At 61.7% G+C, this 11,825-nt stretch overlaps 2 protein-coding genes across 2 annotated transcripts in view; one reads left to right on the forward strand and one right to left on the reverse strand.

Moving 5' to 3' along the window:
- Positions 1 to 3,854, forward strand: part of LOC121661748 (zinc finger protein GLI4-like) — a 5,512-nt gene extending 1,658 nt beyond the window's left edge. Inside the window, exons 2-5 of the mRNA XM_042022241.1 lie at positions 25 to 212; positions 1,097 to 1,310; positions 1,602 to 1,715; positions 2,390 to 3,854. Coding sequence (XP_041878175.1) covers positions 25 to 212; positions 1,097 to 1,310; positions 1,602 to 1,715; positions 2,390 to 3,414 — 1,541 coding nt within the window. The 3' untranslated portion in view covers positions 3,415 to 3,854. The remainder of the gene's footprint in view (positions 1 to 24; positions 213 to 1,096; positions 1,311 to 1,601; positions 1,716 to 2,389) is intronic.
- A 423-nt stretch (positions 3,855 to 4,277) lies between these two features.
- Positions 4,278 to 11,012, reverse strand: LOC121661779 (zinc finger protein 777-like). The gene is made up of 6 exons (XM_042022298.1): positions 10,717 to 11,012; positions 10,456 to 10,582; positions 9,848 to 10,024; positions 8,477 to 9,034; positions 7,715 to 7,840; positions 4,278 to 7,070 (listed from the first exon to the last, which is right to left on the reverse strand). The coding sequence occupies exons 1-6, from the start codon at positions 10,948 to 10,950 to the stop codon at positions 6,034 to 6,036; spliced, it is 2,259 nt and encodes a 752-aa protein (XP_041878232.1). The 5' UTR covers positions 10,951 to 11,012; the 3' UTR covers positions 4,278 to 6,033.
- Between the last annotated feature and the right edge of the window lie 813 nt (positions 11,013 to 11,825).

Consider the following 11,825-nt stretch of genomic DNA (forward strand, 5'->3'; position numbering starts at 1 on the left):
CGCTGCGGGCGGTGGCGGCGGCAGAGCGGCGGCTGGAGCGGCTGGAGCGGCGCGTGGCGGGGCTGGAGCGCGCGGTGCGGGCCGGCGGGGCCCGGCTGGCCGCGCTCCTGAGGGACAACTCCCGCCGCCTCCGCCGCATCCAGCGCCAGCTCCGCCGCTGCCGCTGCGGGGGGAACCGCACCGGCACCGGCGCCGCCCGGGAGCGGACACAGGTAACCGTGACGGGGCTGGGGCCCCGGGAACCGGGACGGGCCCGCATGGTGACGGGGACGGGCCCCAGGGACTGGGATGGGACCCGGGGAGTGGGAACCGGCCCCAGGGAATGAGGAACGGGACGGGCCCTGGGGAATGGGGATCGGGGTGAGCCCACGGTGACAGGGACAAGCTCTGGGGAACAGGGATGGGGATGAGCCCATGATGACAGGGATGGGCCCAGGGTAATGAGGATGAGTCCCATCTCACAGGGATGTGGCCAGGGTGGCAGGAATAGGGCGCAGGTAATGGGGACAAGCCCCAGCTGGTGGGGACAAGCCCCAGATAACAGGGACATGCCAGCGGTGACAAATGGGGACAAGCCCCAGCTAATGGGAATGTGCCAAAGATGAACAGGGATCTGTCCCATCTCACAGGGTTGTGCCCAGGGTGGCAGGGACAAGCCGTAGGTGGCAGAGATGTACCCAAAGCAATGAGAAAGTGCCCCAGGTGATCATGTGGCCAATGGGATGTGCTGTTGGCTCTCGGAAGCTACACGGAACCAGATGGACACAGCTCCTCTGGTGCTTGTCCCTGTCTCCAGGGAAGAGGGGGAGCAGAACACCGGCCCCGAGTGTTTCAGCCATGTTGGGCCCTAGTGGGGTGATGTGGGGTGGTGCCACCTGTCCCACTCCCACCTGAGGGGTCACTGCTCACCTGGCTGGTGGGATGGATCATGAGAATCTGCCTCTGGTCTGGGGAGAAACAGCTGAGCCTCCCTGGGATGTCTGGGAATGTCCCTCGTGACGTGGCTCTTCCTAGGAGCTTCGGACCCCCAGGGATCTCCTGGGGCTCAGGGAGGGGCTCAGTGGGGACCCCCACGTGGAGCCTCCTTTACTTCCAGGTGCCGGCAGCAGGCGAGGGTGAGGCGGGCACTCTGCCGGAGCAGGAGCTGGGGAGCGTGGACAGCCGGGAGCTCCGTGGGATTGCCGGGAAGGGGAATTACGAGGCCATGGTCCCTCTCAATGAGGATCACTCAGACCATGTCAGAGGCATCGTCATCCCTGGGCTGACCCAGCTTCCGAGCCCTTCCCACGTGGAATGTGGGGGGATTCCAGGTGACATGTCCTGCAGCCAGTGTTCCTGCACCGTTTTTTTCCTGGGATATGGGCTGTGGATGGATCACCCTGCAGGGATTTGCTGCAGAAAGTCCTACATTTTAGCACTCACTAATTTTGGGCTGAAATTTTAGAGCTTGAGTGTCCAACAGGCACTTCCTGTGATAAGCAAAACCATGTGCCTGGTTTGGCTGCCAGTGGCCTGTGTGATCGGATGTCCTGGAATTCCAGGACTCCCCTTTGGCTGGTCCCCACTGTCAGCAGTTTATCCCATTGCTCCCTCCTTCCCAGGACCTGAGGATGCTGGTTCCAAACCTGCACTGCTGCCACCAGCCGAGGACAGGGAGGATCCAGGGACCCCCGGGCTGCCAGAGAAGGGAGCGGTACCAGGACAGCTCGGTGACAGTGAGTGACAGTGAGGGGAGCTGAGCATGGGCACTGACAACCTGCCTGGACTGAGCGGGGTTCATAAGGATGGAAAATGGGAAAACCTGGGGCAAGGCTCAGTGAGGGTGGCTCTGGGGCTTGGTACCTGTGGGTGGATGCTCCCTCCTGCTGCGGGGAGGTTTTGCTTAGATCCTTTTCCCTGGATTCACCCACTTAAACTCTGCCATTCTCGATGGGGTCTTCCCAGGATGGAGGACTCTGCAGCTCAGCTTTGCCTTCACATTCCCTCTGGTTCAGTTTTTTTGTGAGGATTGTACTGTCAGTCCTTAGTGTCCATTGAGTCCAGCATGCCCAGGGCAGGGGTGGAGTCCCCATTGCTGGAGGGATTTAACAGCCCTGTGGATGTGGCACTTGGGGACATGGGTCAGTGGTGGCCTTGGCAGTGCTTGGTTGATGATTGGACTTGGTCGTGGAGGGCTTTCCAAACCTCAGTAATTCAGTGATTCCATGACATCCCTGAGGTCCAACAAGCTGCCCGGACAACCCGCCTTCACCTCATCTCCTCCTGGGAAATCCTTCCTGCTCCCTTGCGTTCTTTGCCAGTTCCTCTCACCTCTGCTCCTGCTCCCACTCTGGAGCTGCAGGCATGGGAAGACTTCCCTTCCTGGGAATGAACTGCTGTCTCTCCACAGGTGAGACGATCGTGATCAAGATGGAAGAGCAGCAGCCGCAGGAGGACGGAGCTGAGCTCCTGGCACTGCCGATGGCGCCCGCGGTGAGGCTGGACGAGGAGCTTCCCCTCAGCCAGGAGCAGCCGGTTTCCTGGGAGAGCCATGGCGTGGCCGGGCCGAAGGCGGCTGGAGAGGGCTTGGGGGAATTCTGCCTGGGGGAATTCAAGCCAGTGATGGTGCCGGTAGAGGCTCACCCTGCCCCAGGCCTGCCCTTCCCCACGGAGCACGCGCTGGGCGTGGGCACGGAGCAGCCGTTCGCCCTTGCCCAGGGAATGCCGCTGGGAGAAGACCCCGCGGCCGAGGTGGCCTCGCCGCAGCCCGGCTGGGAGCAGCAGAGCCCCCAGGATGATCCCCGGGCGCTGCCGTCGGGCTGGAAGAGCGTCCGGCTGACGCGGAACCTCCTGGCGCGGCAGCAGAGCCGGGCGAGGAAGAGCAACGGCTCCTTCATCTGCACGTCCTGCAGGAAGAGCCTGGCCCACCACGCCGCGCTGCTGCGGCACCAGCGCCTGCACACGGGTGAGCGGCCCTTCCAGTGCCCCGCCTGCGGGAAGAGCTTCAACGAGAAGTCCAACCTCAATAAGCACTACCGGATCCACACCGGGGAGCGGCCGTACCGCTGCCCCGCCTGCGGCAAGGGCTTCGTGCAGAAGCACCACCTGCAGAAGCACCAGCGCATCCACGGGCCGCAGCTCCGCAGCGCCTGGCCGGGCCGGCCGGCGCGGGCCAGTGCCGCCGGGGAGCGGCTCTACCGCTGCATTGAGTGCGCCGAGAGCTTCCCCCAGAAAGCGTCGCTGGAGGAGCACCAGCGCCGGCACACCCAGCAGCGGCCCTTCCAGTGCCACAGCTGCACCAAGAGCTTCCGGCACCGGCAGTCGCTGAACCACCACCAGAAGGTGCACGCCGTGGCCGCCTCTCCGGCCGGCAGCTTGCCAGGACACGAGCTGGAGCTGGAACCCTGCAAGGCTCTGAGCCAGGATAATCGGTAGCCAGAGGGCTGGAGAAGGGAAGGGACAGTGGTTCTTCAGCAGTGGGACATGCTGGGCAGCTGGGACTTGCAGCACCACCGGGAGTTTGTCCGCGATGCCGTGGGACTTGTGGCACCACCTGGGTCTCAGGATGAGGAGCAGGAGGAGGAGGAAGGAGGCTGCTGTGCTGTTCCGGCAAGGAAGGGCCCAGGGTGGATGGGACCGGCCACGAGGCAGCAGAGAAGGGTCAGCAGCCGGAGCCGAGCTGGGCGGTGCCGCTGCCCCGTGGATTCAGCAGAGGAGTGGCTGTGTTGGATCCCATGGAATGGTGGAACTCGGGTTGTTTGAACACCACCACCGTGCAGGGAGGTGGCCTGGGGGCAGTTGGTGGCCCTGAGAAGGCTGTGGGGGCTGGGTGGCAGGAGCAGCCGGGAAGAGAATCAGATAAAAGACTGAGCTGCCATGGTCTCCTGTTGTGCTCCAGGGTGGGCGAGGGGCAGCCTGGGGGGTGACATCCCTGGCTCAACAAGGATGGGGCCATCAAGGGAGGAGTGCAGAGCTGCCTGCTGGGAATGTGTGATGGGAATGTGGAGCAGTCCCACAGGAATTCCCCATGGGATCTGCTGTAGGATCTGGGCTCCACGGGACTCCCTGGCAGTGCTGAGGGACACATCCCACCCGTGGTGGCCAGGGCCACTCCATCCCCGGTCCTTCCCTGCTCCCCTTGGCCGCTCGTCCTTCCCAGCTGGGGTTCCACAACTCTCCCAGTGGGGGGCTTTGGAGCTGCTGGCAGTGACTGCCAAAACCCTCCCGGTGAGAGCTGTCGTGGCTGATCCCAGTTCTGCGCCCACAGGCGCCAGCGCAGCCCCCAAAGCAGCCAGACATAGAGACAAATACTTTATTGATTCCACAGCCTGAGAAAGGGATTGGGAATGTCGTAGGAAACGCTGGTCCCGCTCACAGCAGATTTAGAAATGCCTGGTTGGGGCCCTTCTGCTGGCCTGGGGGGGATTCACCTACCAGCAACACCAGCACACCAGCTCAGCCATGCCCCTGGGATAAACCGGGGAGCACTGGGATCTCTGCCTGGGCAGGGATAACAGGGATAACCAGCCACTGGCTCACTGCCAGATCCATGGCCACCATGGGACCATAAGGCATCAACCACCCCTGTGTCCTGCTGGGGACACAGAGTGACCCATCTGCCACTGTCACCCCTCCCAGCTCCTGCTGCAGTCCAGGAATGCTCCACAATGCAATCCCAGGGGCAGGAATTGTGAGACACTGGCCCAGGGGAACAGTGGGATGTCATGTGTATCTCTGTGGAGCAGCTTGGATGCTGCTGTCTGTCCCGTGGAGCAGGAGGTAGCTGAGGATCACACCTGGATGTGGCACAGGTGTTCCCTCAGCTCCCAAAGCTTCCCCAGCAGCACCATCACACCTTGGGAGTGACTGGAATGAAAGATGGGAAAAGCCTGCCAGTTCCCAGTGCTCACTGCTTGGAGAGGGCCAGAGACTTCAGGATATCAAATAATTACATCAAACAACTCAAAGAAAACAAAAAAAACCTGCAAAACTAACTAAACTCAGGAGTCCCAACAGCTGCTCCATTGGGCCCGCATGGTGATGGCTCCAGGTGGGATGTGCTCCCTGTGCACAGCCAGTGTGTGGAATGTGTGTGGGGCTCTGGCCAAGGACACTGCTCCAGGGGACACCGGAGCAGCGCCAGGCCTGGCTTCCACGGGCTGCCTCCGAGCAGATCCCCCTCTCCCTGACTGAGGTAGCTGCAGAACTGTTTTCCCGTAGGATTCATTATGGTGGGATTTTGGGCAAAAGGGGATGAGCTGTGGTTGGGAGAGTGGGAGTTTCCTCCAGAGCTGAGGGGCTGCTCCATGCAAGCGGATCCACAAGGATCAGGGGTGCTGCTGCAGCATGGGGCTGGCTGACCCGTCAAGTATTCCTAAAATGACTCTGCACCCATGCAGGATGGTCCCGAGGGTGCCTGTGGCCTTCCTGATGGACCTGCCGGGATCCCTGGAATACGCCAGCACAGAATATTGGGGTTTGGTTTGTCCTCCGGATCCTCCAGTGTAAAGCTCCAGTGTTCCCGACCTGCTGGAGGGGGTGTTGGGTGATCTCCTCCCCAGGGTGGGGGGTGACAAGCGTGGCCAGGATGCGGTGGGGTCTCAGAGATGTCACGCTCTCTTCATCCGGTGTCTTTGTCAGGAAGCTTGGTCCATGGAGCAAAGGGCTGCTTGGGAATGCTGCCAGCTCCATTCCCTTCTGCCTGTCCTCTTCAGTTGTGTTCCCGAACACAAGGGGGCAGTTCCAACATCAAGGAATGTGAAAGCTCTGCTCCTGTTTGACCAGGATTCACCTGGTCATCTCCCAGGAGTCAGCCTGGGAAAATTCCAAGCATCAGCCAACAGAAACAAGTCAGTGGAATGGTGAATCATTTTGGATCGCTGGAGGCTTCCACAGTTTGCTCTCTGTTGCGGTTTCCAAGCTTCCCATTCTTTCTACAACCCAGGAAGCTCCTAAAACGTAGCAGATTCCCAATCCCGGTGTCCCAGCAGGTGCAAACCCAACAAACTCACAGCTTCTCTCCAGGGACACGCACAGTTCAGATCTGTCCCGTGGTCATTTCTCCATCATCCCTGAAGCCACTGCCCTCGATCCCAGCTGGACCACAGGCTGCACGGCTTTCCCGATGCAGTCAGGGAGCGGGGAGCCTTTGTCCGGCAGCCCCAGTGGTGTCGCTCCCAGCAGGAGCACGTTGGGTGGGCTCGCTTTTGCAGCCTCAGGGCTCCTGCTCCCTTGGGAAAGGCTCCTCTCGGCCTCAGGAGCCCTGTGCTGCGGGGATGCCGGGATAGCAGCGGGGGCCTGGGCATTCGCCTCCTGCTGGAGCGCGGCCAGAGCCCGCTCGTGGATCTTCTCGTGGCGCAGGAGGTGATTCCGGCGGGTGAAGCACTTGTTGCAGGAGCTGCAGCAGTAGGGCCGGTCCCGCGTGTGGGTCTGGAGGTGCCGCTGCAGCGACATGGAGCAGGACAGGAACTTCTTGCAGTGGGGGCACTTCAGCCTGGAATTCGGCGGCCGTGCGATCCCGGAGCCGGACAGGCCCTCTCTGTCCGGCTCCTCCTTGGGCTGGCCCAGCCAGGCTCCCCCGGCGTGGCCGCCGCTGCCCAGCCTGTGGGCACCGCCGCACAGGTCCCTGCGCGGGCGGACGCGCAGCTCGGGGTGGACGTTGCCCCAGACCTTGGCCCCGAAGGCTCTGTCCTTGACGTGGATGTCGCGGTGAAGGTCCAGGTGCCGTTTGCTGCTGAAGCCGATCTCGCACACGGGGCACTCATAGGGCCCCTCCTTGGCATGGCTGCGCTGGTGAATGATGAGGTTGATCTTGAGGCGGAAGCGCTTCCCGCACTCCGTGCAGGGATGGGACCATTCCCGCACGTACCCGCGCCGGCAGTTGCCCATCAGGAGGTTGCTGGCCTCGCACCGGTTCGGCTTCTTCTTGCTCTTGGCTTTCACCAGCTCGTTTTTGGGGTACTTTTGGATCTCTGAGCCAGGAGAGGGTGTGGATTCCTCTGCCAGCAGCTCAGGCTCCTCTTCCTTCACCTTGACGTCCTCGGAAGAAGCCCCTTCGCACGGCATTTCATCTTCCATGGATGAGGTTTCCTCTGAAAGAGAGAGACACCGTGTTTGTGCCAGCACCGGTGTGACACAGGATCAAGGCCCCTCCCTGTGCTGGCACTGCTGGGGCACCTCCAGTCCTGGAGGCAGCTCTGGGCTTCTCATGACAAGAAGGACATTGAGAGGCTGGAGCATGTCCAGGGCAGGGAACGGAGATGGGAAGGGTCTGTAGCCCCAGGAGTGGCTGAGGGAGCTGGGAAGGGGCTCAGCCTGGAGCAAAGGAGGCTCAGGGGGGACCTTGTGGCTCTGCACAAGTCCCTGACAGGAGGGGGCAGCCGGGGGGGTCGGGCTCTGCTCCCAGGGAACAGGGACAGGAGGAGAGGGAACGGCCTCAGGCTGGGCCAGGGCAGGCTCAGGTTGGATATTGGGAACATTCCTTCTCCAAAAGGGTTGTCTGGACCTGGCACAGCTGCCCAGGGCAGGGATGGAGTGCCCATCTTCCAGGCTGAGCCTTCCGTGGTGCCATCAGGACCAGTGGCACAAGGGACCCACCTCTTAACCCACAGGATGTTTCAGGAAAAGATAAAAGGAACCCATGAAACTTCCTTCTCCCTCCCTATTTCAAGCCCATCAGGTCTGGAAGCTGCTTCCCACCCACCAGGCCCTGTGTCCCTGGCACAGGGTGACTCACCAGTGTCAGGCTCTGCTGGGTCCTCCTCCATCTCCGGGTCCTCCTCCATCTCCGGGTCCTCCTCTGTCCCTGTCTCCGGCCGATGGTCCCCCAGGGACATCACGTTCATCACCAGGATGGGGAATTCTGTTTGCAGGGAACAGGGATTTGAAAGACCCATGGAGAGCTCCCAGGTCCCTGCTCCGACATTAAGAACTCCCAGGGGTTGCTGGGAGTGTGGGGAAGAGCCAGAGAAAGCTGTGGCTCAAGAGACAGGACGTGAATCGGTTATCAGGAAAATTCCTCCTGGAAAGGGTTGTCCAGCCCTGGCACAGGCACTGGTGGAGTCCCTGTTTCTGCAGGGATTTAAAAGCTGTGTGGATGTGGCAGCTGGGGACATGGGGCCTTGGCAGTGCTGGGGGACAGTTGGACCCGATGACCTCAGAGGACTTTTCCAACCCCACCAATTCTATGGAAAGGTGTCAGGAGGAACTGGAGTGAAGCCACACATGGACCAAAAGCAGAGGGAGGGCTGGGAGGAAGGACACCAAGGTACCATGTGCCATTGCCTCACGGAGCAGCCTCACCCCACCATCTCCACAGGCTGCATTCCTGTGTCCAGGGCCCCAACCCCCTTCCATGGTCCTGTGACAGCATCCCAAGGCTCCTGCTCCTCCCTGGCAATGCCTCTCCAAGCACCATGCCCTCTGCCATGGACACTGCCAGAGCCCCAGAGAGCTGGGGAAGAGGAAGCACATCCTCCCTGGCACCCTTGGAACTCACCTGGGCCAGCTTCCATGGGCACGGGATCCTCTCCCGAAGCCTCTTCCTTCTGCTCCATCTTTTCTGGTGTCTGTGGGGGCTTCTCATTGTTGGTGACACTTGTCTGGGGCGGGTTCTGACTGTCCCCAGTCTGTGTCTGAGGGGGTGTCTGGCTGTCCCCAGAGTGTGTCTGTGGGGACTTCGGGCTGTTCCCACTCCGTGTCCGTGGGGACTTCGGGCTGTTCCCACTCCGTGTCCTTGGGGACTTTGGGCTGTCCCCATTCCGTGTCCTTGGGGACTTTGGGCTGTTCCCACTCCGCGTCCTTGGGGACTTTGGGCTGTCCCCATTCTGTATCTGTGGGGTTTTCTGGCTGTTCCCACTCCGTGTCCATGGGGACTTTGGCCTGTCCCCACTCCGTGTCTGTGGGGGTTCCTGGCTGTCCCCAGCCTGTATCTGTGGGGTTTTCTGGCTGTCCCCATTCTGTGTCCATGAGGGCTCTGGACCCTTTTTGTCGCTGGGCTCTTCATCCCTCTTGATGCAAGACCGACCATTGGGCTTGGACACGGCACCGTCTGCTCCTGGGGAAGAGAACAGGGGCTTTATTAGGATTTGGCTGCACCTTTATCCTGCCAGATTCCCAAAGTGACCCTTGTCCCCTCCCCCAGCCCTGGCAGAGACACAAACACCTCATCCCTGCTCCAACCCCCACAGCAGAGCCGCTTCCTTGGCCCCGTGGCAGGATCCACACAGGAGAGAAGCTCCAGCTAACAGAACATGAATCCCACAGGAGATGTCCCTCTGTGTCCCTTTTCCTATCTTCCAATCCAACCCCCAAACTTCCACCGGGGCTCCAGGTGAGATTTCCCACAGGGCAGCACCTGCCCAGCTTCTCCTGGGATGCCTTTAACCCTCCAGACTCCTCAATCCTGCAGGACAGAGCCCTCGACCACGGCTCTTCCCCCATCTCTGCTGCTCCTAGCTCTGTCTGTCCCTTTCCAGCACCTCCCATCTTCCTGCCCAGCCCTCCCACTCAAAATCCATGCCCCAAGGCTCCCCAGACTCCTCTGTTCCCCCAGGGCAAGCAGAGCAGCTCCAGCCTCCCCCTCCCACCTCAGCTCCTGGTTCCTCACTTCCCAGCATGTTTCCTGTCCCTCCACAGCAGGCAGGAATGTCTCTGGAAGCTCTAGTCTTACAGGAGGCCTTTCCCACCACTCCAGACCCTCCTGCAGGTTTTGCCTGCTTTTCTCCATGGGATTCATCCGACCAAGCACAACCATTCCTCTTGGAATGAAGACTCACAGTGCTCCGGGGTGCTTTAGTCCATGGAGTGAGCACTTCCTTCCCAACAAAGGGGAGATCTCCAGGAACAGCCACCTCCTCCTGGCACCCACCTGGGGCAGCTTCCATGGGGGTTTCATCTCCTGAAGCCTCATCCATCTCTTCTGGTGCTTGGGGGTGCTTCTGACCATCCCCATTCTCTGTCCATGGGGACTCCTGACCTTCTTTGTCACTGAGCTCTTCATCCCTCTCGATCTGGGACAGGATGTCGGGCTTGGACAGGGCATAGTCTGATCATGGGGCAGAGAATGGGGGTTGTTAGGATTTGGCTGTGCCTTTACCCTGGCACATTCCAAGAGTGACCCTTGTCCCCTCTCCCAGCCCTGGCAGAGACACAAACACCTCATCCCTACTCCAAACACCTCCTTGACCCCGAGGCAGGTTCCACCCCCAAGCACGGATGCAGCCCAGGTAAAGAAGATCTTAACCAGCAGAACATGAACTAAAATCCCAAGTGAGGGAAAAGCTTTGGCTGGAATATTTCCCTCTAGTGGAAGTCAGGGACACCTTCCACTATCCCTGGTTGCTCCAAGCCCTGTCCAACCTGGCCTTGGACACTTCCAGGGATGTGGGCAACCTGTGTCAGGGCCTCACCATCCTCACAGCCTTCCAAACCCAGGCTATTCCACAATTCCATGAGCTACAGCCCCCCAAGCCTTACCCAGGGACACCAAGGTCTCATAGTTGCCCCTCATCACGGCCCGGTACAGATCCTTCTGCCAGCGCTCCAGCCTCTCCCACTCCAGCTCGTTGAAATACACCGAGATATCATCGAAGGTGAGCGGCACCTGGAATCACAGGGAATTCCCCTGGAACCACGTGTGGCTCAGGACACATCCAGCCCCACTATGGGGACACGCAGGAGCTCGGCCCCCAATCCTTCCACAGTCCCGCAGGATCCCTGGGAAGCGTCCGCCACTACCTTGGGGATCTCCCCCCGGGAGTCGGGGGGCAGGCGCAGGATCCAGAAGTTCCTGTTCTTGAGGAGGTTCTCCAGGTTGAGCAGGCGCTGCTGGAGCTGCCCATAGCCCTGCACGAGGGTGCCCAGGGTGGCCAGGCCACTGCCCAGCTCCCCGACCAGGTTCTCGCAGGCCAGGAGCCGCCGCTCCACGCGCTCCGTGCGGCTCTGCAGCTCCTGCAGCTCCGCCGGGGCCATGCCCGGCACCGCCTTCTGCCGGAGGCTGCCCGACACCTGCGGGGGATTCAGGGTTAGGAGCCTGGCCACGGCCCTGGCCCAAGGGTGCCCAGGGAATGGGGACCCCCCCAGTAGCCCCAGTTCCGCAGGGATCTGCCAGAGCCTGGCTGCCACCCCCTCGTTCCCCTGTCCTCATCTTCCCAAGGACCAAAGGAGGCCCCCCAGGACCAGCACCTTTGGGGGGTTCCCCAGTTCCACCTCTCCCAGGACCAGCATGCCTGGGAGATCCCTTCATCCCTATGAACTGGCATCCCTGGGGCATCCCCCCATCCTCCTGAACTGCCACCCCTCAGAGTCGCACCTCCCTCCCCAAGCCCTCATCCTCAGGACCCTGAGGGCCCTCTGGGCCCCCAGTCCCACCTCCTCTGTGGGACTCCCGCCCCCGTCTGAACCAGGAGCCCTGGAGAGCCCGCCTGTCCTCCTGAGCTGTCACCCCTCAGGGTCCCCCCCTATTCCCAGGATCCAGAGGGACCCCCCTGACTGCCAGAACCAGCACCCCTGGGGGTTCCCCCAGCCCCATCTCCCGTGGGGGACCCCTCAATCCCCCAGAACCAGCTCTCCCGGAGACCCCCGAGCTCCCCCTCAAGAACCCCCCCACGCCACCTCCCTCCCCCCATCCCCAGGACCCTGAGGGACCTCCCTGATCCCCCATCCCACTTCCCCTGTGGGACCCCCGCACGCCCCTGACCCAGCACCGCCGCGGCCCGCCCCAGAACCAGCTCTCCCGGAGACCCCCGAGCGCCCCCGCAAGAACCCCCCCCCCCCCCCACCCCCCCCCCCACCCCCCGCCCCAGCGGGACCACCCAGACACCCCCGAACACGGGACCCAGAGAGCG

This window comes from Corvus kubaryi, unplaced genomic scaffold (assembly GCF_017639235.1).
Source record: "Corvus kubaryi isolate FWS band 111438036 unplaced genomic scaffold, C.kubaryi_AGA036_p1.0 37193, whole genome shotgun sequence".
NCBI lineage: Eukaryota > Metazoa > Chordata > Aves > Passeriformes > Corvidae > Corvus > Corvus kubaryi.

What these genes read in the sequence shown, in the direction of transcription:
- LOC121661779 (XM_042022298.1), bottom strand. Translation starts at nt 10,950, where the DNA reads ATGGCCCCGGCGGAGCTGCAGGAGCTGCAGAGCCGCACGGAGCGCGTG. An exon ending in CCCGGGGGGAGATCCCCAAG is followed by an intron (nt 10,583 to 10,716) that starts GTAGTGGCGGAC and finishes CTGTGATTCCAG; the next exon opens with GTGCCGCTCACCTTCGATGA. An exon ending in GCCCATGGAAGCTGGCCCAG is followed by an intron (nt 7,841 to 8,476) that starts GTGAGTTCCAAG and finishes CCCTGCAAACAG; the next exon opens with AATTCCCCATCCTGGTGATG.